This window comes from Phyllosticta capitalensis (assembly GCF_038381095.1).
Source record: "Phyllosticta capitalensis strain CBS 128856 chromosome Unknown BKA78scaffold_2, whole genome shotgun sequence".
NCBI classification, from domain to species: Eukaryota; Fungi; Ascomycota; class Dothideomycetes; order Botryosphaeriales; family Phyllostictaceae; genus Phyllosticta; species Phyllosticta capitalensis.
The window spans coordinates 3,758,192-3,779,349 of NW_027117440.1; the positions used below are offsets into that span (position 1 = coordinate 3,758,192).

Here is a 21,158-nt window from a genome sequence, read left to right on the forward strand (position 1 = left end):
AAAGCGCAGGGGTAGGCTGACTGACTGACCTCCTGCCAGCGCAACGCGCAAGGGCAAGGAGGAGGGTCGGTCTGTCTGTCGACATGAATGTGCACCGTCCGTCACCACTCTCATCTCCAGTCTTGTTCGAACACCTCGCCACTCACGACGCCTGCTTCAGTAGCTCCTGCGTCTCGGGCAGACATAGCAAGCCCTCCCTCTCCAAGGTCGCCAAATCGCCGCCCGCCTCGAGGATAGCGCGCGCCGCCGCCTGGCTCAATCTTCGCCGCTTCTCCGCGGCTTCCTTCTCGCGCCGTGCCTTTGTCTTGCTCGACCCGCTGGGCGCCACGCCCGTCAGGATCTTGCGGCTGTCGTCGGGCGTGTAGTTGACGAAACCGACGGATGCGGGACGCGGCGCTGAGCCGCCGGACCCGCCGCCCTGGTGGCCCGACGACTTGCGCCGGTGATGCGAGCGCGGCCGCGGTTGCGCGTGGTTTTGGGACGAGTCGCGACGCGCTGACCGCATGGCGTAGGGGTGGTGGGCCGTCGGCGGGGAATTGGTCGGGCTGCGAGAGGGAGGAGTGACGCGCTGAGGCTGGATACCGAGCGGAATGCCGACGTGTCCGTTCGTTGGTGGATGCGGAGGGGGTGCGTGGATGTAGGGAGAGTTGTGGGGAGGCCCGAGAGGAGTCGTGTTGCCAAACATTGGCGCTGGGTATACGACTGGCGACGAGTTGGCGAAAGGGGCGCCGTCGCCAGGGCCGGCAGGGGCATGGGCGTCGAGCAGACTGCCCATGGCGGCTGGCTCGCAATTGATCATGAGGCCGCCAGTGGCGAGATCTGATGGGGCGGAGCTGACACCCATAAAGTCTGTGCGGGCGGGGGGATAGGTGGCTTGCGGTGCAGCATGTGTGGTTGTAGGCGTCCACCAGGCCTGGGCGTCACGATCGGGTTGATAGTCGGATGAGCTCGAGTAGCCAAAGTCGAAGGCAGCAGTCGAGTTTTGGTTCCACGTTGAGGACGGAAGTCGGCCAGTTTGGGGAGGACTCGCCAGAGCCTCTCCGAGTTCATGAATCGGGTAGGGATTGTTTGAAGGGTCGGTTGGGGCGTGAAACGACGATCTCGTGCTGCTGGCATCCTGTGTGCTGGGAGAAGCGACGGGAGTCATTTGCATCTGGGAGCGGTTCGAGTATGGCTGACTTGCGAGGGACAGCTGCTGATCGAGGTCCGCGACCTCGTTGGGGTTGGTGTACGGTAGGTTGGGCGTAAAGTTGTAGCCGTACGTCGCCTCCTCCTGTGGAACTTTTGTTGAAGGTGGCGGAGAGAGAGGCGGCGCGCCAACGCGCTTGGCCCAGATCTCTTGATATCCGGTCCGGTATGGTGTTGATCGCATCATCTTGGGAGAGAAGCTTCCCTTGGAGACGGTTCTTCGGATGACGGAGGGGGTCTGCTTCTTGTTGCCACGGATGGGCAGACTGTTGAACTTTTTGGCGGGTTTCAATGAAGCAATAGCGGCAGGATTCGGTGACGAGGGGGACGAAAAGGCAAAGGGATCAGCGGGTACTTGAGGAGAGCAAGTGGGTGGCTGGTCGAAGCTGAAAAGACCAGGGTCGGAGGCCGCAACCCTCCCGTGAGATTCTGGGTAGATCGAAGTTAGGTTTCCTTGGGGCGCGGCCTGAGCTACGTTTTGGCCAATATAGCTCCACGCCTGCTGTGAGCCATTCTGTGGTTCGGAGTGCCCTGGGGCGTCCCAATGGGGCATGGGGGATGTTTTGGCCGCCGAGCTCCCATTCGAAGAAGAGACGTCAAAGAGATTGCTCAAGTCATCCGAGCTGGTTCCTTCGGCGGTATTGTCGCTGTTCATGTCCAGCAAATCGGTGTCGACATACTGATCAAAGATTTGATCATACGGAACAGCCCAATTGCCTTCTTTGTCCTGTGGCCGGATCGGGATGTCAAAGTCTTGCCGCAAGATGGCGATATCTCCCGCAGCGCGACAGGATCGACCTTGCACGTGATGGAGGGGGACGGCGCTGGAAGCGTGTCGGAGCCGTGGTGAAGAGGCCATTTCGGTGGAAGGAGAGCCGGGGGCGAGACGCAGGGTCGGGTACGTAACGAGGGACAACGAGGCAAAGAGTGTGCCTTGCAGAGTTCCTGCAGAGTACCTTGCAGGAGAACGTGCAGGATGATCAGACGGTGCAAACTGGAAGAGAATCACGAGGATGAGCAAACAAACAGAATCAAACTCCCGCAGGATATATACAGAGCCTACCTGAAGCCGCCAGCCTCCGGTTTCTACACGAGGCATTCCAGAGCATTTACCTCTGGGATAGGGACAGCCCTCTGGAATGCTGAAGCAAAACGCCCGTGACCACGGGTTTGACACTGGGGCAAACTCTACCAACACTTCAAAAGTGTCAAACAATGATGAAAAGAGGCTGAACATGGCACCCATTCCTTTGCACATTGTGCGAGACGTTGGGGGTGCTGGGGTTTGAGCATTCCGCATGCGGCAATCAAGTGCCAACCCAGGAAAAATAGCCACATTGGGAATGAGAAATAGGCTCGGTACGCACGTCACCAACAGCCTTGGGAAGGATGAAGCTTAGGCGGAGAGTCAAGGAGACGCCCAAGGGACCAGCTGTCATCCATGGTAGGGCGACGGAAATAGCGAGAGATGTGGGATGGTGGTTTAGCGCCGTCTGTCGGAAAACGCATGATAACTCAGCCCGTAGTTGCGAGAGAGTATGCCGTTGGTTAGCCTCCGACTTGTTCTTTCTCCAGCCGCCCGGTACAGGGAGGAATGCCGCAAACGGCGTGCGTGTGGAGATAGGAATGTGCGCTAAGCCAGTGGCGCCAAGACCTTGATAGAGCCACCCGTCATGCCACGGCCGAGACTTGTGCTTGGTCAAAGAAATAATGTCGAGATTCCCAAAGATGTGGTCCAGCGGGGTGGGGAGACATAGATTGGCCAGTCGGAGAGGTCCATAATGCTACTCCTAGTCCAGAGGGTTGCTTTGCCGTAGCCCAATGCAGCGACACTTTTTCCAGTCGACATCCTGAAACACAGCAGACCGAAGGCGAGTTGACGGATCATTTCGTCAGCGCGGTCGACATCCACGGTTGACGCTCCGTAGCATTGAAGTTGATCGGGGCCATCTATCCATCCGCTGGGCCAATCTCACGCGTGCCACGGCACTACAAGCCTCTGGAAATTTTTCATCATGGCCAACGCCAAGATTGTCGTCTTGGGAGGTTTGCAACAATGGATGGATGGAAAGAATGATGGTGGTGGTGGTGAGAGTGTTGGAGGGTGGTATTGGGAGTCGGTCGGCGGTCGTTCAGATGCCGCGACTAGATGAGCCGAGAGCCGAGTCACGTGCCAAAAAACATCGGTGATGTCAACGACTACGATCCTCCCTTGGGCCTTACTATCAACACTCTCTCAATTGGTGCGCTCTACAACCCACAACTCTCCAATATGGCATCCGCTCGTCTCGTTGTGCGCTCCTCCAGGACGCTCGCTTCTGCGGCCCGTCCATTTAGCTCTTCCTCGCTGCGACTCAAGGACTTGAACGAGCGCGGCAACGACACGACGGCAGAATGGCGCAAGAAGCAGACCGAGAAGCCGCTCAACCCCCATCTGACCAATACCACGTCGACCATTGCCAACAAGATGCCGCGGGTTGGTCGAGATGCTGCGCCGCCCGAGATGCTGTCTTCAGTCGACCCCAACTTTGCGCCCAAGGACGCTGCGCCCAAGAACACGGCCACCATGACTGGCGGGACGCAGGCTGGCTCTGCTGATGCTGCCGCCATGGCTGAGCTGGGTGTGGGCGAGCTCGAGGGCGCTCAGTTCAAGATTGAGCCGATTCGGAGGACTGGAGAGGACATCAACACCATGCGAGCCAGGTTAACATGTGAGTATTGTTCCAACATTTTGGCGTGTACCTTCTGACTTCTTGCAGACCAAAGCAGAAAGCGCGGAATCCTCGAAAGCGACCTTCTCCTCTCGACGTTTGCCGACGCCTACCTGGGCAAGATGACGCAGAACCAACTCCAGGACTACGACCGCTTCCTCGATGAAAATGACTGGGACATTTACTACTGGGCGACACAGGAGCCCGCTCCCACATCCGCTGAGACGGCCGAGGGCGCAGGTCCCGACGCAGCCACGCCCGCAGCCCAAGGCGCACCCCCCACAAAGTCGGCCGACCCAGATGCTTGGAGGCAAGGAAAGCCCAGATCTGGCGAGTGGGCACAGACGGTTGGAACCTTTAAGCCTGCATACCGGCCTGTCCCTCAGCGATGGAAAGACTCGCCGATTCTCGAGATGCTCCGGCAGCATGTCCGCGCCCGGAGTGCCGGCGGTGTCCACCCTGGAGAGGCCAAGGTAGGCAAGACAACACCAGAGAGCGGCGCAGGTGTTGGAGGCGGCCTCGGACGGATGCCAGAGCTCAAGCAGTTCGACCGGCCTTAGATCCTCATTCTGCTTTTGTGTCAGCCTTTGTAAAGCAACAGAAGTAAATTCAAGGCGTTAGACAAGAATAAATAAGAATACTGTTTACTCAAGCTTTAGTGTCAAATTGTCCCTGATTGGCCCACCATCGAAAAGCTGCTGCGACCCTCGAAACAAATCTACGAATCTTCGGCTCTCGCCAATGTTTTCTACGAGACAAGAGACACCAGCCTCAACACCAGCAACAGTCAAACCAATCATTCACTCGCCAAACATACCAGCCCACCAGCACCTCCAGATCCCCTCCCCCAAACCCGTACCTGCATCTCCCTCAGCATCCACACCCGCATACCAGGCACCAGCCTCACGCCTCACCCACCCACCGGCCGCCGCGCCGCCCCCTTGCATCACAGCCATAAAGAATGTTTCTGCTCCACCCGCCACCCGCCGCCAATGAGATACAAACTCCCCGTTCCTGTCGCTTTCTTCAGCCACCCGGAAATCTTTGCGGCTCTTGTGTTCCAGGGACCGCCCTCCCGTCCAACGGTGGGTCTGTCACACGTGGTGGTGTGGTGCCTCCGGGACGCATGCCAGACAGGCAGGCATCGCCGTTCAAGCACCACCACCATCACTGCTGCCGGTCCGTTGATGCATGGCCCTCGACCTACCATATGTGCTCTAGGCAGGCTGTCCGCGCGACGAAGACGCCGCGGCGCTGAGGTTGTGCCTTCATATATACATGTCGACGGCTTTGGGTACGTGTGCGGCTACTTGGTCGATAGCGCGCTGTGCCGAACTGTCCTCTCCCCACCGCGCCGCGACATTCTGCCTGTCCATAGATACAAAATTACATGTGGTTCAGAAGATGCGGCAGACACAGTACGTACCATACCCGAGCATCACCTCTCACACTGAGGAGCTAGCTAGTAGCTCGATCACTCCAAACCATTGACTGATTGATGGCGAGTAGATTTTGGATTGGTTTCGCTTGGTAAGGAAGATTGAGGAGGAAACCTACCTTTCCCCTTTCCATGGAATTGAAGTGAGCAGAGCACCAAAGAGGAGAGCAGTGCCTTCATTCGCAACGTGTCCATACCCCTGCACCCCCAAAAAACTTCCCGCAAACTCAAGTCCCAAAGCAAGAAACCCAGGAAGCGAAAAATGACCGTCGACCAGAAGTCGAATCAGGGCGAGATGATGAAGCCCGAGACGCTATTACATGGTCGCTACATGTACAATACCTCCCTCCCTCAACCCTGCGCCAGGGTGCAAAAAATGCCAGAACACCAACACGTCACGCAGGCCTGTTTGCCAAGTACTTGACTGCAAGAGAAGCAAGCGTATCGAACATGAATAGACCCCAAACCTCATCAAGCTCTTCATTCCCCTCTCCGGGTCTCACTCCTACCTAGTCGCACCCCACCCCCATCTATCCAACTCAACTACATAAACCTATGAATAGCAGAGAGAGACCATCTTCACCACCCTCTCACGCCCCCACCCCTTACCCCTTACCCCCAAACCACGCCACCCGCGCCATCACCACCTCGTCTACCTCCGCCCCATCTCAATCGCGTCCTCATACCCCTGTCCGGCGGGCTGCTGCGGCGGCGGTATATGCGGGCTCTGCCCACGCCCCTGCTCCACCGCATACGGGCCCTGACTGGCAAACGGCGAGCCGACGGGCGTCAACGCAGCGCCACCCATCTCCGCCGTCTCCCCAGGACTGTCATACGAAGCGTTTTGCACAACCCCACTCTCCGCCTCACCCGCCGCCGAATAATACCGCGCGGAGAGGCGATTCGGGTTCCCACTGCCACTGGACGGCGTAGGGGACCGCGCAGCAGCAGTAATCGGCATCGCGGCCTGCATGTGCATGTCGACAGCAGGGTTAACAACAGTCGGCACATAAGCCCCGCGCGCAGCGTCGCGGCGCGCGCGCCGGTACACCACGATGGCGTAGATGAGGAGGCCGAGGAAGAGGGCGCTGCAGAACGCGCGTTAGCACTCAGCATTTTCCAACACCAACACCAGCGATACATATCTGAGAGAATGCGAGACATGGATGAGGAGCACTCACAACACAACCAACGCAAACAAAAAGCTCAGCGCACTCCTCGTGCGGACGGCACTGACGATATCAATAACCAGCACCGCGGCCCAGAAGAGCGTCTGGACGGCGTTGAAAATGAGAAAGGTCTTGGGACGCAGGTTGTGCCGTGCGTGCTTGACCACGGCGATGATATCGAGCGTGAGGCAGACGAGAACAAGGACGAAGAAGACGACGATGGTACTGAGCTTGAAGTTAGCAAAGAGTACCTTGGAATCCAACACTCCCTCTCCACTGTTGTCGACAACAGCGAGTAGAGTATCGTATGCAACGCATGGCAAGAGAGAGAAAGAGGGAGAGAGAGAGAGAGAGAGAGAGAGAGAGAGAGAGAGAGAGAGAGAGAGAGAGAGAGAGAGAGAGAGAGAGACACTCACGCAATCTGCCCCCCGCGAATCCTAACCCCATCACCATCCCCATTCCCATTCGTCACCGTCCCATCATCATCGTCGTCGTTGTCATCTTCCTTTTTGGCATTCACGGCAATAACCGCGAGCCCAACGCCAAAGCTAATGGCGATGAGCACCATGAGGATGATGCGGATCACCCAAAAGGGAATCAGGACGCGCTTGAGCCATGGCGACGTGTCGTGCGTGTAGCGGGGCATGCTTGGTGTTGTCCGCGAGACTCCACGAGGGCTGAAAGAATGCGAGTCGGCTGCGCTCCGCCAGTCGATGCGTCGCCAATGACCTGGTCTCGTGGTGGAGTAACGACGACGGAAAGACGTTGAGATTCGAGGTGAAGAAGAAGCGAGGGAGGAGTTTGGTTGTAGACATCAGGAGTATACAGGTAGGCCAAAGCGGGCAGGTGCGTGAGACATTTCATTTGAATGGCGTCGTCGCCATCTCGTTCTCTTGTTGTGGCTGGACCCGTCAGCCGATAACTCCCCCAAAGTACGCCCTACCAGCCCAGCGGTTGTTGGTGAGCGACCAGGCGAGACCATCAACAGCTAGTGGGCTGAGCTCTGATTCGCTCGTGAGCCGGTACACGCGCTGGCGGAGTAAAAATAGGGGAAAGGGTCCTCTAGGGCAACTCTAGCGCCCCTGTCAAAACGAACGCTAGTTTGAATGTTGTCGAAGGACGGATGGGAAGGAGTTACTGATGAGGATCATGTGCCGCATAGCCACAGAGGCTGACTGGGTGAGGCGCAAAAATGTTCTCTTCGATGCAGTGCTTGGCATGGTGTCGGAGGATTGGGGCGCAAGAGATTTGGCTTTCACAACAACCGTCGCTCTGAGAACCAGGAGGCATGCAGGATCATTGCATTGCCAATCGAAATGGGACACAGACTAAAGAGATGAACCAGGACAGAACAGGATCAATATCAGAGGAGACTGTAACAGGCGAAAGAAGACAAGAAAAAGGGCTGTTAGGGTATCGCTGAAAAGAATAAACATCGAGAACAAACCCAGCCCTCGCAAGTCCAAGTCCATACTCCCAAGTCAGCGTCGTAGGTCCGACCTCCACGCATGCCCTCAACTCCCACGGGCAGATGTTGTGCATGTTTCTTGGCGCGAGGATGCAGCGTCGGTCGGGTTCTGCGCATCGGATTGGGTCGCGCCGTCGTGAGAGAAGAATTCGTCGACAGCAACCCGAGACGAGTCGCATGTACGCATCTCAGATGTATTGGAAGCAACTTCTGGCTCAGGGCGCCTGTTGACGGAGCCATCAAGACCTGGTCGGACAGAATTCTCGGTCGCATCTTGCGGCGAGAGAGTTCCATCGACCCCCATCGCTTTCTCAGCCTTCTGCTCGGCTCTCTTGCGCATGACTTTGGCGAGGATACGACGCCAGAGGCTCATGACGCGTACGCGTTTCACGACCCTGACCTTCTTGGCCTTTACCTTCTTGGCCTTCTTTTTGGTCTCCTTGACAGGGGGCGCCTCGGTGACAGTGACTGAAGTGCCGCCTTCCAGCTTGACCGTTTCGGACCTGACAGGAGCCTCGACAGACTCGGCGTTGACGAATTGAGCCCTGGGAGTCGGAAGACTGGCCTTGCGAGGAGGTGTAGCGGCTTCGTTTTCAGCGACGGTAATCGTGATTGTGGTGGATTTCCGACTGAGGGGACGAGGTTCGGTAGCAGCGACACTTTGCTCTTCAGCAGCCTCTGCGGGCACCGTGACGACGACGGTCGAAGCTCTTCGAACAGCAGGGACGGATTCGGCTGCTTCGACTGTCTCGACCTTTTTGGTCGGGCACTCGGTCGGGACCTCATTGACGACAGTCTCCTCGGGCGCAGGCACCGTTGTGACCACCGGCTCAGGAGGAGCAACGACTTCGTTCGCCGCGACCTCCGGAACTGCGGTAGATTCAGGCGCCGTGACGGCCTCGGGGACAGAGACGGGCTCAGAAACAGGTACGGCCTCGGGAACAGCTGCGTCGCCGCCCAACTCCGAGCTGGCCTCGGCGCGAGCAAAAGCGACCTTGCGCATCGATGAGTCTCCGGACATGGACTTGTTGTCTGAAGCGTCTTCCTGACGAGTGGTCGACGGCCCGGCATCCAAAGTAGCGTCAAAGCCAAAGGGAAACTGCAAGACGATGGGGCCAAGCGGAGGGAGGGAGGGCAACGAAGCCATTTCGAGAGCGATGCGATGGTTGGGGAGGGGAGCCTTGTTGGATGGCGAAGTGAATGAAGTCGACTCTGGGTTTCTGGCCGCTGGAGTCATGAATGGCTGAGTGAAGCTTGCAGTCCGTAGTTGATGATGGCTCTGACTTGTCGAATAGGAATACCTGTTTTCAACTCAGTCGAGCTGCTGAGACGAAGGAAGCAGTTGAAGACGCACCTTGACCACCGACGGATGCTCCCCAGCGCAGACTTGGCTTTGGCAGAACAGAAGGACGCAGAGATAAGACCAAACGAGGCTGATGATGTCGTGAGACGTGGGGAGAGGTGCAGGGGGAGAGGCGCGGCGGGCGACGAGGAGTCTGTTGTTGCGGGCCATGGCCGAGGAAGGCGCGCTTTTGGTGTTGCTCTTGCATCAAGTCGTGGCAGAAAGGAGAGGGCGCGCCTGCTCATCGACGGTCCTCACCGACGCAGACCCGCAGCGGCTGTTGGAGTGTGGGCACACATTTGATCCATCGTGGCCGCCAGATTGAGAAGGCTGGTCGACCAACGGGAAAGATGTAATTCAGGCCATCGACCGGCAGGCGAGAGGATATCCGATGCACATATTCTTCTTTCAATTCAGACGCGGTGCCAATGTGGTTTCACAGTTGCCGAGAGTGTCAAGATCTTTTTCAGCGGCAGGACATGTGGTTTTGGTGTAGGTAGAGTGATGAATGATGTCGTGCGTGTGGTTGGCCGCGGTTCGTCCGTCTTGCGCGGCGGCAAAGCGGGGCGGCCCACGACAGCGCGTGCAGATGTCCAGTGCAGCATCCCAGTCTTCGACCTTTCACTTCCACTCGTACTCTTCCCCTCCGCACTACCACACACCTTCGACTTTGCAACACCACCTGTCCAGCTTCACCACGCCAACTGGCTTGCACGTCATATCCTACTCGCTCTCCTCGCTCTCCTCCACAGGAACTACGCCCTCTGGCTCGCGTGCCTCGCTCGCCCGCCCCGAAACCTCCCACCACTCAAATAAAACCTCGCCGTACCTCCCGGGGCCCGTCTCGATCCTCCCCTGGCCGACGTCTGCACACCTTCGACTCTACACGCCATCGCAAAATGGCCTCGTCCACTGCCGCCGCCGCCGGTCTCCTCGGTCGCCAACTCAAGCAAATGCAGACCGATAAGGACATTCCCGGCATCAGCGTCGGCTTGGTGGAAAACAACGTCTTTGAGTGGGAGGTCATGCTGATGATCAGCGACGACTGCAAATTCTACGGTGGTGAGTGTTTTTAGGGTCATCTGTCTGCCCTGGCCCAACACCAGTCGACGAGGGGCAACAGTGGGGTGGCAGAGACGTCAACTGTCAACCATGGTTCCGCGGCGCGTCAACGCAGAGCAGCTCGGCAACATGGACGGGGAAAACATTGTGGCCCGGAGCAAATGCAACCCGCGTCCAAGCTGCGATGCGCTCGAGTCGGAGGCCAGAATGAAATACCCATGACCACCTTCTCACAGCGACCTCTTCGGATTGTGCTAATTCCACACAGGCGGCTTTTTCAGGGCTCGGCTTTCATTCCCCACCGAATATCCTCTGCTGCCACCAAAGATGAAGTTTGAAACTCCCATCTTCCACCCCAACAGTGAGTCCGCTCCAGCCACAGTCTGCAACAGTCCGCTTCAAGTCGGAGACCGGATTGGACGCCCGAGAAAGGGGCAACGACTCTGCGAGGACACACTAACGCCGACCAGTCTACCCGAGCGGCGAAGTCTGCATCTCCATCCTCCACCCGCCAGGTGACGACAAGTACGGCTACGAATCTGCTGCGGAGCGCTGGTCCCCCGTGCAGACCCCCGAGACGATCCTCCTCTCCGTCATCTCGATGCTTTCGTCGCCAAACGACGAGTCCCCTGCGAATGTCGAGGCGGGTCGCCTCTGGCGCGAGGACACCAAGGAATTCAAGAAGAGGGTAAGGAAATGCGTCAGAGATAGCCTGGAGGAATGAGTTTGAGGTGCATATGGTTGGCGGCATTCGGACGAGGTCTTTTTGGGTATGGCCGGCATTGACAGGGGATTACATGTCGAGGGATTGGGGGCGTCCAGAGAGCATGCATGGGCCGGCGTTCCTGGTGTCATGATATTCACTGCATTTGGTCTGCATCTAGTGAGGTCTTGTGCTATTGGACTATGTGCGGGTCGACCACGTGTTGGCAACTGCGAGAGGAATATGTGGTGGATTTTCTGTCTGAGATCCTCTATGCTACAAGCTCAACTTGCTCCAGTTGGTATGTCTGTTGAGACTCTGCGCATGTTCGGTAATGGTCACGTCCGCACTTTGGGCCTTGATGCCTCGCGTCGGGCCTCGAGAACGGGCAGGAAGGTTGCGCATGGAATTGAGAGTTGGAAGATACTTAGACTGGTAATACTCACGCCAGTCTCGCCGGAAAAGACACAATTTGAACAAAAGACAGTGTTGGTCGGTCATCTGGAGCTCTCAAAAAAATTCCCCAAATAGGAAATTCGATGACGTAGTTTTGGCGAGACGACAACCAGACGAAATGGAGCAGTGAGCAACCGATACAAGCAAGAAGCAAGCGTAGAAGCTGGCGGTGCGGCGAGGGGAGAGGAGTGGATTGATAGCAGCCAAAGACTTGTCCAGGTGGGAGCAAGCGAGCTTGTTTGGGGTGGGTAGAGAGGTCATGGCCAAGAGGGCGGGCGGTGAGGGTTCGGGCAAATCACAGGCGCGTAAGCGCGTCCGACCCTTCCTTTAGTCGTGCGTGAATCTCTGCTGCTATTCTTCCCACCCACACCCCCCAATCCCTCCTCAAACTCTGCGCGCGTCCCTTTCGTCAACACCACCACCCTCGCCATCCTCGTCCGCCTGCGATTGCGATAGCTTTCGTCCTGCAATCGCCTCAGACGTTCCGCCAACAATTTCACGCGAGCCCAAACGGGCAATATGGCGCCCTCGCGCAACCGCAACTCTGAAGCTGCCTCCACCGCCGACGTGTCCATGGTCGACGCTCCCGACAACAACGAGGATTACACCGACTACCAGGACACGCCGGACTACACGGTACGCGTGTTTCTTTGGCCGCGTGCCGCCGTCGCGTCGCTAATCGCCGCACAGGACTCCGACTCGAACCTCAACACTGCCGCCACGAGCGATGCCGGCGATGGAGCTCCCACAGACGGTCGCAAGCGTCGCTCCGAAGCCTTGCAGCTGCGCAAAAGCGTCCTCGGCAAGAAGCATGATCGTTTGGGAGAGTCCAAGGTTTGTCGTCCCGCACCGCTTCACCGCGCCAGCTTCTGACGTGCTCCCAGGTCGACGACTCGATCCGTCGTTTCCGCTACCTTCTCGGACTCACCGACCTCTTCCGCCACTTCATAGACACGAACCCGAACCCGCGCGTCAAGGAAATCATGTCCGAGATAGACCGGCAGAACGAGGAGGAGTCGAAGAAGGCGTCCAAGGGTCCCTCCCGCAAAGGCGGTGCTGGCGGCGAGAGGCGCAGGAGGACTGAGAAGGAGGAAGATGCCGAGCTCCTTAGGGAGGAAAAGCACGGCATTGCGGCAGACACGACCATCTTCCGCGACTCTCCTCCGTTCGTCCAAGGCCAGATGAGAGACTACCAGATTGCCGGTCTCAATTGGCTCATATCGCTCCACGAAAACGGTATTTCAGGCATTTTGGCCGACGAAATGGGTCTCGGCAAGACTCTGCAGACCATCTCCTTTTTGGGCTACCTCCGCTTCGTTCGCGGCATCCACGGCCCTTTTCTGGTCACGGTGCCCAAGTCTACGCTCGACAACTGGAAGCGCGAGTTTGCCAGGTGGATTCCCGAAATCAACGTGCTCGTGCTTCAGGGCGCAAAGGAAGACAGAGCAGCGCTGATCAACGAGCGGCTGCTCAGCGAGGACTTTGATGTCTGCATCACCAGCTACGAGATGATTCTGCGCGAGAAGACGCATCTCAAGAAGTTTGCGTGGGAGTACATTATTATTGACGAAGCTCACCGCATCAAGAACGAGGAGTCTTCTCTCGCCCAGATTATCCGTCTCTTCAACTCCCGGAACCGACTCCTGATCACTGGAACTCCGCTCCAGAACAATCTCCATGAGCTGTGGGCGCTTTTGAACTTCTTGCTGCCCGATGTCTTCGGTGATTCAGAGGCGTTTGACCAGTGGTTTTCTGGCCAAAAGGAAGACCAGGACAAGGTCGTCCAACAGCTGCACAAGGTCCTTCGACCGTTTTTGCTCAGACGTGTCAAGAGCGACGTGGAAAAGAGCTTGTTGCCAAAGAAGGAGGTCAATCTGTACATTGGAATGTCGGACATGCAAGTTCAGTGGTACAAGAGGATTTTGGAGAAGGACATTGACGCCGTCAACGGCGCCGGCGGAAAGAAGGAGTCCAAGACGCGGCTTTTGAACATTGTCATGCAGCTCCGGAAGTGCTGCAACCACCCGTACCTCTTCGACGGCGCCGAACCTGGTCCGCCATACACCACGGATGAGCACTTGGTCTTCAACGCGGCCAAGATGATTATGCTTGACAAGCTGCTCAAGCGACTCCAGGCGCAGGGTAGCCGAGTCCTCGTCTTTTCCCAGATGAGCCGCATGCTCGACATTCTCGAGGACTACTCGGTCATGCGTGGCTACCAGTACTGCCGTATCGACGGATCCACAGCGCACGAGGACCGTATTGCCGCCATCGACGAGTACAACAAGGAAGGTTCTGAAAAGTTCCTCTTCCTCTTGACGACTCGCGCTGGTGGCCTGGGCATCAACCTCACAAGTGCTGACATTGTGGTCCTCTTCGACTCCGACTGGAATCCACAAGCCGATCTGCAGGCCATGGACCGCGCCCATCGCATCGGCCAGACGAAACAAGTGGTCGTCTTTCGTTTTGTCACGGAGAACGCGATCGAGGAGAAGGTCCTCGAGCGCGCAGCCCAAAAACTGCGTCTTGACCAGCTCGTCATCCAACAAGGTCGCGCCCAGCAGCCAGCCAAGGCCGCCCAGTCAAAGGAGGATCTGTTGAACATGATTCAGCACGGTGCTGAAAAGGTGTTTGAATCTCAAGGCGGAACCGGCACCTTTGGAAGCAACGGCGAGGTGACGGACGACGACATTGATGCCATCCTCAAGCGTGGCGAGGAACGTACGGCCCAGCTCAATGCAAAGTACGAGAAGCTCGGCATCGACGACTTGCAGAACTTTAGCACCGACTCGGCATACGAGTGGAACGGCCAGAGCTTCGTCACCAAGAAGAAGGAGATTGGCATCAACTGGATTCATCCGACGAAGCGCGAGAGAAAAGAGCAGTCTTATTCGATGGACAAATACTACCGCCAGGCTCTCATGACGGGCGGCCGGACTGCCGACACGCGGCCCAAGATCCCTCGGGCGCCGAAGCAGATTCAAATCCACGACTACCAATTCTTCAACTCTCGCCTGCAAGAGCTGCAGGACAAGGAGACGGCCTGGTACCGCAAGGAGAACAACCTCAAGGCTCCGCTTCAAGAAGGTACCGAGGAAGATCTTGAAGCCCGCGTCGCCGAGCAAGAGTTGGACCAAAAGGAAATTGACGACGCGGAGCCCCTGACCGAAGCCGAACGGGAGGAGAAGGAGCGGCTGGCGGCAGAGGGCTTTGCCGACTGGAACAGGCGTGACTTCCAGCAGTTCATCAACGGCTCCGCCAAATACGGACGAAAGAACTACAAGGCCATCGAGGACGAGGTCGACGGCAAGACGGCCGAGGAAATCGAGGAGTACGCCAAGGTGTTTTGGAAGAAGTACAAGGACATTAACAACTGGGAGAAGCACATTGCTGCGATTGAGGAGGGCGAGGAGCGCCTTCGCAAGATTGACCGTCAACGCCAGCTTCTTAGGAAGAAGCTGAGCATGTACCGCGCTCCGCTCCAGCAGCTCAAGCTCAACTACTCGGTTTCGACCACGAACAAGAAGGTGTACACCGAGGAGGAGGACCGCTTCCTCTTGGTCATGCTCGACAAGTACGGTGTCGACTCCGAGGGCATCTACGACAAGATTCGCGACGAGATTCGCGAGTCGCCTTTGTTCCGCTTCGACTGGTTTTTCCTGAGCCGCACTCCTGTCGAGATTAGTCGTCGTTGCAACACGCTCTTGACCACGGTGGTCCGGGAATTTGACGGTGACGGAGGCAAGGCGACCAACGGCACCGGCAAAGGCAAGCGCGCCGCTGACGAGGATGACGATGACGACTCGGACGAGGAGGCGCACACGAAGAAGAAGATGAAGAATGGCGTCAAGGTACCCAGACTCCGAAGAGCGCAACTGAACATGCTTGCTAACTGATCACAGAACAAGGCTCTCGACAATGTCCGCGGCGGCAGCAAAGGCACCTCCACGTCGGCTTCTCGTGCCAGCAGTGTCGGATCCAACGGCTCGACTCCCAGGGGCGGCAAGGGTAGGGGCAGGGGAAGGAAGTAAAAGATGAGCAGTCTTTCTGCCAATGTCCTTTCTAGTCGCATGGTTTCTGCCCTGAATGAGGGCCATGGTGTTCTGGCGTTTCTTTCGACATCGGGGCCAAGAGTGCTTTTTGGGGATGTTGCTTTTTCGAGACAATCGTCTTGCTGTGCGAACATGGGTCAGATTGGACTTTGCTAGAGGAGGGTGGACCGCGAGTTTGTACGGTATAGAAACAGAGTCATTGGCGCGGACTCTTTGCAATGGATGACATGAATTTCTTCGTTCTGCGGGTGGCGCAGTTGCTGTGGCGCATGGGGTGGGATGCATGACGCCACAACGCTAGATCCAAGCTCACAGCTTCAACACCTGGAAACTTCCACGACCGACAACGACACACACGCCCGCCCTTGACCTCTCGGCCAAGTCCCTCATCCAAACCAAACCTCCGACCTCGACGCCCCAAGAACCCCGCCCAACTCGAGCACCTCAACGCGCCCCGCCTCAATCGCATCCACCACCATGTCCTCGGCCGTAGCACACGTCGACGACGACGCGCCCATGGACCCGACGCTCAACAGCATCCTGGCGCAAAAGTCGCTGCGGTGGATCTTCGTCGGCGGCAAGGGCGGCGTCGGCAAGACGACGACGTCGTGCAGCCTGGCCATCCAGCTGGCCCGCCACCGCAAGAGCGTCCTCCTCATCTCGACCGACCCCGCCCACAACCTCAGCGACGCCTTCAACCAGAAGTTTGGCAAGGATGCCCGCAAGGTCAACGGTTTTGACAATCTGAGTGCCATGGAGATTGATCCCAATGGTAGCATTCAGGATTTGCTGGCGAGTGGGGAGGGAGGCGATGCTGGTGCTGGAGGCGGCCCGTTGGGCGGTGCCATGCAGGATTTGGCGTTCAGCGTGAGTAGCTCGCGAAGACGGTTGCAATGAGAATGAGCCTGCGCTGACACGTAGCGCGCCCGCACCAGATCCCCGGCGTCGACGAAGCCATGTCGTTCGCCGAAGTGCTCAAGCAGGTCAAGTCGCTCTCGTACGAGGTCATCATCTTCGACACGGCGCCCACCGGCCACACGCTGCGCTTCCTGCAGTTCCCAACCGTCATGGAAAAGGCCCTCGCCAAAATGAGCCAGCTCTCGTCGCAATTTGGCCCCATGCTGAGTTCCATGCTCGGCGCCCGCGGCGGCCTGCCCGGCGGCCAGTCGCTCGAGGAGCTGATGGGCAAGATGGAGAGCCTGCGCGAGACCATTGCTGAGGTCAATCAGCAGTTCAAGAATGCGGATTTGACGACGTTCGTCTGCGTCTGCATTGCCGAGTTCCTCAGCTTGTATGAGACGGAGCGTATGGTGCAGGAGCTTTCCAGCTACAATATCGACACGCATTCGATCGTTGTCAACCAGCTGCTGTTTCCAAAGGACGGCAGCTCCTGCGAGCAGTGCGGCGCAAGGCGGAAGATGCAGAAGAAGTACCTGGATCAGATCGAGGAGCTTTACGAGGACTTCAACGTCGTCCGGATGCCGCTGTTGGTCGAGGAGGTCCGCGGCAAGGAGAAACTGGAAAAGTGAGTGCACTTCGGGAGGGCAGTGGCAGTTGTTTTCGATCAAGCGCTAACTTTGGAAACAGATTCAGTGAAATGCTCGTCACGCCCTACCAGCCGCCACAATGAGCCTGGACTGGTGGCAAGGCGGCCGTTGATGCGGCGCCGTGTTCGTAACAGACGGAGATACCCATGAAAGGCAAGAAAAGAATGCTGGATAGACGAACATTGGAGTAGTCACGCGTCATGCAATACACCAAGAAGACGAGTGCTGAGAGACTGAAATGGCGCCAGCTCCGCTATTTCGGCTCGGGGATAACGTGCTGCGCTCTGCGACTCGACTACCTTAGACGAGTAGATGATGCAGAGCAAAACTTCTGAAGCCCTGCAGACCCGAAGCAGTAATATGACGACACTCCCATACATACTTTGCTCACAGTTCTGTCGTGCCTTTACTTTTTCTTTCGCCATTCCGCATGCCAATACACCACCATCTTAGCCAGCACTGTCTGGCCTGCGCATCTTGACCAGCAAAACCCGAACCCCGGTGCAAATTCCGTAATCAGACCACCATATCGGAATCGCGTCCTGATTTTTATCTTATGGAGATCATATGGATCCTCCCTGCCCTGACTTGTGCATTTCGAACCCTGTTGGAGCTTGCACCGTCGATATCAACGGGTTAGAACGTACGGCTTGACGAATTGCAAGGGTGCATTGCGACCCTGTGGATGTTTTGTTGCAAGATGCTGGAAACGACGGAGCAATCTTCGTGTTTGGTGAATGTCGACAGTCACGTCCAGCTCACAAGCACCCAAGGGCCTTGTATGCGGGGGCCAAACAATAAAGCAGTCCTCGCGACCGACCAATGCCGATCAAGACGCATGTCATCGTCTTGAATAGGTCTTTCCCGGAACACGAATGCAACGAGCATCTACCACATGTTGCTGATGTTCCACGTCGGAACGAGCGGACCAGTGCTCGCTGATCTGCGGAGCCGATTGACCCTCGCTTTTCGACTTTGTTTCCTATTCTGTATGCTTACCGAGGACATGTTGGCTAACACTGCGCGAGATTCCTCACCTCAATGGATCAGCGGCTTATATGCCGCATGCAACTGGAATCTGCTCCACTTTTGATTACTGTCGAAGAAGGAAATGAATGGACCAGCTGCGGGGCTTGATGTAGAAGAGATTTTTCTTTTAAAAGATCAAGTTGTCCTTGTAGATGTTTCTGGCGCACTTTTTTTCCAACTCTCCTCAACATGGCCAGAAAAGAGACGCTTCGCGTCAGCTCGAGCGATCCGGCAAACGAGTCGGGAACGGAGGAGTTTCCACTCAGTGATCTCGACCACATCATTTCGAAGATATACGTCCCCGTCACTCTTGTTTACAAGCTTGAAGACCATGTGGACCGCCAGCAGGTCATCGAAAAGCTGCGGTCTAGTCTTCAGGTGACGCTGAGCCAGTACCCATGTCTCAGGGGATCACTCCGAAACGACGAGTCTTCGAACAGGCTCTTCATCCGTAAAGAAGAGTCAAACACCGTCCCGTTCAACATACACTGGCTTGACGAGCACGAAGACGACTTCCCGTCGTACGAGATGCTTGAGAAAAAGGAATTTCCCCTGTCTTTGTTGGACGTCGGCGCGCTGTTCCCCTCGGCTGTTTTTCAAAAGCAGGTTTGGGGCATCCCGACCCAAGGCGATGACGACGACAACAAAGTTCTGGTTGTGCAGGCAAACTTCATCCGGGGTGGCTTGATCCTCGGTGTTGCGGTCCAACACAATTGCGCCGATGGTATGCGTCGACACTTCTCGTGATGGTCAAATGTCATCGCTGACTTCCCATAGGAGCTGGTATCGACGGATTCCTCTGCGAATGGGCCGGAAATGCTCGTCGCGTATCGGAAGGCGAACGGCCAACGCCAATCGATCCCGTGATTTTCGATCGCTCACCTTTGTTCTCGACAGTCAAGGAAGCATCATCGTTCGCACGAGCGTTGGCGGACAAGTCTGCCCTGAAAAAACTGTCAGACATGCCGCCCATGCCAGAGGACTTCAAGATGCCGTCGCTGTCACAAGTGATATTTCACTTTCCCTCGGCCGGGATCGCTCGTCTGAAAGAAGATGCAAAGCTCCCTGGGCAGAATGTCGTCGGCAGCTACGATGCGATATGCGCTGCATGATCCGTGCAAGACTGCCTCTGCTCAAGCCAGAAATGTCAGCAACGACGCGTTTTGGACATACGGTAAACGCGCGCAAGCTCCTCGAGCCGGCCCTCCCGCCACGCTACTTCGGAAACGTCGTCATGTACCCGAGGGTAGACATGAAGGTCAGCGAGCTGCTCGGCGACGGCTCTCTCCCGCACGTCGTGTCGACCATTCGGCCATCGATCCAGGAACAGCTGTCGCCAGCTGCAGTCAAAGGTTTGTGCGACTGGATCTCGAGCGTCGACAGAAAGGCAAACACCTATGTCGACACTTTCATGGGCCTTGACATGGCCATGACCGACTGGAGCCAAATGAGCACATACCAAGAGCATGACTTTGGGTTTGGATTGCCAAAGGCGGTCCGCTGGCCAAATACGCCGCTTGACGGATTCCTTTTCAGATATCCACGTCGTCCAAAAGACGACCCGACCGAAGGTTTCGAGCTGGGTGTTTTCTTGGAGACGAGCTGCATGGAGAGGTTGATGGCCGATAAGGAGCTAGCGAAGTATACTCATCCGCGCGGTCTTTAGGATAGAGATAGTCGCTGTAGCTTCCTCGCGGATCTCTTCTAACTGAAAGGCGACATTTTACGCGGCGGTGATAGTAAGGTCGCGTCGAGGCTTAGAGTATCACGAACCTAGTAGACGGGGCTAAAAGAGGTGGCGATAATCGTTACTAAGCTAGACGTGCTAAAGGTGGTGTTGCAAGAGGGTCGAGGGCGCGGCGGCGACTTAGGCGCGCGCGCGGCTAAGCGAGGATCACGTGCCCTACCGTCTTAGAGCAGTGTAGCTAATTGCTAGTAGAATCCTTATATAGCCTAAGCCTATAATATTATCTATAATAATAATCTATTTATATTAAGAATTATTATACTACTCTCCTCCTCCTTAGGTTCTTATTCTAAGGACTAACTATTATTAAATTAGGTCTATCTAGTTAGTAAGTAATATTCATACTTACTCTCTTTATACTACCTCTTAATCTATAACTTAGTACTATTAAATTTACTAAAGTCTATATTCTATTATATTAGGTTATCTAGATATCTCTCCTATTTAATATAGAACTAGAGTATACTATAGTTAATATATATATTAAGTATCTCTTTAATAAAGAACTTCTCTTAGTACTTATTATCTAATATAGGTAGTAGTAGTAGTTTACATTAGCCTAGTAGTAGATTATTACTAGTAAGTATAAAGCGCTTAATATTAAACTTATTAATATAATATAAACCTTATAGTAGATCTAGTATAACCTAATTATCTTATATAGTTACTATATAATATAGGCCTATCTATTAGTAGCTAAGTTTATATAGCCTACCTATATCTATATACTTTATATCTATATAAACTATATTATTTACCTTAATACCTAGATCTTATTAGTATTTATTTACTTAGAATACCTAATGTTATTTAGTAAGAGTTAGGATATTATATATATACTTTTATATCTTTTTAATTATTTTAATATAGTCTACTACTATATACTTTATATATAAATAAGGCTTTTTAGGCGCGGGTATATAGTTAAAGCTTATATATAGCTTAAATATATTATAGATAAAGAATAGTAAGTTACTAGTAGAGTCATTATAAAGTATATTTATAGCTATTTCTATAATTAGTAGCTAGTCTTCCTAATTATTCTACTTATAGTTTATAAAGTAGTAGAGATAGTTCTTAAGTTCTTAATTTACTTATTTAGTTTATCTATCTAATTAGGGTTAGGGTTAGGGTTAGGGTTAGGGTTAGGGTTAGGGTTAGGGTTAGGGTTAGGGTTAGGGTTAGGGTTAGGGTTAGGGTTAGGGTTAGGGTTAGGGTTAGGGTTAGGGTTAGGGTTAGGGTTAGG

General features: G+C 55.3%; 9 protein-coding genes across 9 annotated transcripts; 6 read left to right on the plus strand and 3 right to left on the minus strand.

Moving 5' to 3' along the window:
* Positions 1-142: 142 nt before the first annotated feature.
* On the minus strand, positions 143-2,047 carry BKA78DRAFT_293238 (uncharacterized protein; the record flags this gene model as incomplete). Its single annotated transcript, XM_066886181.1, has 1 exon — positions 143-2,047. The coding sequence occupies one exon, from the start codon at positions 2,045-2,047 to the stop codon at positions 143-145; it is 1,905 nt and encodes a 634-aa protein (XP_066748623.1).
* Positions 2,048-3,419: 1,372 nt separating this feature from the next.
* On the plus strand, positions 3,420-4,551 carry BKA78DRAFT_278973 (TPR repeat protein-like protein). Its single transcript, XM_066885598.1, has 2 exons — positions 3,420-3,899; positions 3,948-4,551. Exons 1-2 carry the CDS (start codon positions 3,461-3,463, stop codon positions 4,457-4,459), a joined length of 951 nt encoding a protein of 316 aa, XP_066748624.1. The 5' UTR covers positions 3,420-3,460; the 3' UTR covers positions 4,460-4,551.
* Positions 4,552-5,989: 1,438 nt separating this feature from the next.
* BKA78DRAFT_377732 (uncharacterized protein) lies at positions 5,990-7,152 on the minus strand (the record flags this gene model as incomplete). Its single annotated transcript, XM_066892885.1, has 3 exons — positions 5,990-6,425; positions 6,519-6,731; positions 6,923-7,152. 3 exons carry the CDS (start codon positions 7,150-7,152, stop codon positions 5,990-5,992), a joined length of 879 nt encoding a protein of 292 aa, XP_066748625.1.
* Positions 7,153-7,908: 756 nt separating this feature from the next.
* BKA78DRAFT_91034 (uncharacterized protein) lies at positions 7,909-9,671 on the minus strand. The gene is made up of 2 exons (XM_066893949.1): positions 9,329-9,671; positions 7,909-9,275 (listed from the first exon to the last, which is right to left on the minus strand). The coding sequence occupies exons 1-2, from the start codon at positions 9,559-9,561 to the stop codon at positions 8,021-8,023; spliced, it is 1,488 nt and encodes a 495-aa protein (XP_066748626.1). The 5' UTR covers positions 9,562-9,671; the 3' UTR covers positions 7,909-8,020.
* A 397-nt stretch (positions 9,672-10,068) lies between these two features.
* Positions 10,069-11,313, plus strand: BKA78DRAFT_91039 (ubiquitin-conjugating enzyme/RWD-like protein). The gene is made up of 3 exons (XM_066893950.1): positions 10,069-10,378; positions 10,647-10,739; positions 10,849-11,313. Exons 1-3 carry the CDS (start codon positions 10,216-10,218, stop codon positions 11,100-11,102), a joined length of 510 nt encoding a protein of 169 aa, XP_066748627.1. The 5' UTR covers positions 10,069-10,215; the 3' UTR covers positions 11,103-11,313.
* On the plus strand, positions 10,913-11,820 carry BKA78DRAFT_91049 (uncharacterized protein). The gene has a single exon (XM_066893951.1). The coding sequence runs from the start codon at positions 11,151-11,153 to the stop codon at positions 11,610-11,612; it is 462 nt and encodes a 153-aa protein (XP_066748628.1). The 5' UTR covers positions 10,913-11,150; the 3' UTR covers positions 11,613-11,820.
* Positions 11,821-11,901: 81 nt separating this feature from the next.
* BKA78DRAFT_263555 (putative SNF2 family helicase/ATPase) lies at positions 11,902-15,827 on the plus strand. Its single transcript, XM_066885441.1, has 4 exons — positions 11,902-12,173; positions 12,228-12,371; positions 12,422-15,388; positions 15,440-15,827. Exons 1-4 carry the CDS (start codon positions 12,057-12,059, stop codon positions 15,566-15,568), a joined length of 3,357 nt encoding a protein of 1,118 aa, XP_066748629.1. The 5' UTR covers positions 11,902-12,056; the 3' UTR covers positions 15,569-15,827.
* Positions 15,828-16,066: 239 nt separating this feature from the next.
* Positions 16,067-17,219, plus strand: BKA78DRAFT_246284 (arsenite translocating ATPase ArsA; the record flags this gene model as incomplete). The annotated part of the gene is made up of 3 exons (XM_066884200.1): positions 16,067-16,456; positions 16,525-17,114; positions 17,177-17,219. 3 exons carry the CDS (start codon positions 16,067-16,069, stop codon positions 17,217-17,219), a joined length of 1,023 nt encoding a protein of 340 aa, XP_066748630.1.
* Positions 17,220-18,354: 1,135 nt separating this feature from the next.
* Positions 18,355-19,831, plus strand: BKA78DRAFT_293245 (transferase family-domain-containing protein; the record flags this gene model as incomplete). The annotated part of the gene is made up of 3 exons (XM_066886182.1): positions 18,355-18,889; positions 18,943-19,120; positions 19,144-19,831. The coding sequence occupies 3 exons, from the start codon at positions 18,355-18,357 to the stop codon at positions 19,829-19,831; spliced, it is 1,401 nt and encodes a 466-aa protein (XP_066748631.1).
* Between the last annotated feature and the right edge of the window lie 1,327 nt (positions 19,832-21,158).

Coding starts and splice junctions, on each gene's coding strand:
- BKA78DRAFT_278973 (XM_066885598.1), top strand. CDS start 3,461: ATGGCATCCGCTCGTCTCGTTGTGCGCTCCTCCAGGACGCTCGCTTCT. Junction 3,900..3,947: donor CATGCGAGCCAGGTTAACAT/GTGAGTATTGTT, acceptor GACTTCTTGCAG/ACCAAAGCAGAAAGCGCGGA.
- BKA78DRAFT_91034 (XM_066893949.1), bottom strand. CDS start 9,561: ATGAGCAGGCGCGCCCTCTCCTTTCTGCCACGACTTGATGCAAGAGCA. Junction 9,276..9,328: donor AGCATCCGTCGGTGGTCAAG/GTGCGTCTTCAA, acceptor AGTTGAAAACAG/GTATTCCTATTCGACAAGTC.
- BKA78DRAFT_91039 (XM_066893950.1), top strand. CDS start 10,216: ATGGCCTCGTCCACTGCCGCCGCCGCCGGTCTCCTCGGTCGCCAACTC. Junction 10,379..10,646: donor CGACTGCAAATTCTACGGTG/GTGAGTGTTTTT, acceptor AATTCCACACAG/GCGGCTTTTTCAGGGCTCGG. Junction 10,740..10,848: donor TCCCATCTTCCACCCCAACA/GTGAGTCCGCTC, acceptor AACGCCGACCAG/TCTACCCGAGCGGCGAAGTC.
- BKA78DRAFT_91049 (XM_066893951.1), top strand. CDS start 11,151: ATGGCCGGCATTGACAGGGGATTACATGTCGAGGGATTGGGGGCGTCC.
- BKA78DRAFT_263555 (XM_066885441.1), top strand. CDS start 12,057: ATGGCGCCCTCGCGCAACCGCAACTCTGAAGCTGCCTCCACCGCCGAC. Junction 12,174..12,227: donor AGGACACGCCGGACTACACG/GTACGCGTGTTT, acceptor ATCGCCGCACAG/GACTCCGACTCGAACCTCAA. Junction 15,389..15,439: donor AGATGAAGAATGGCGTCAAG/GTACCCAGACTC, acceptor AACTGATCACAG/AACAAGGCTCTCGACAATGT.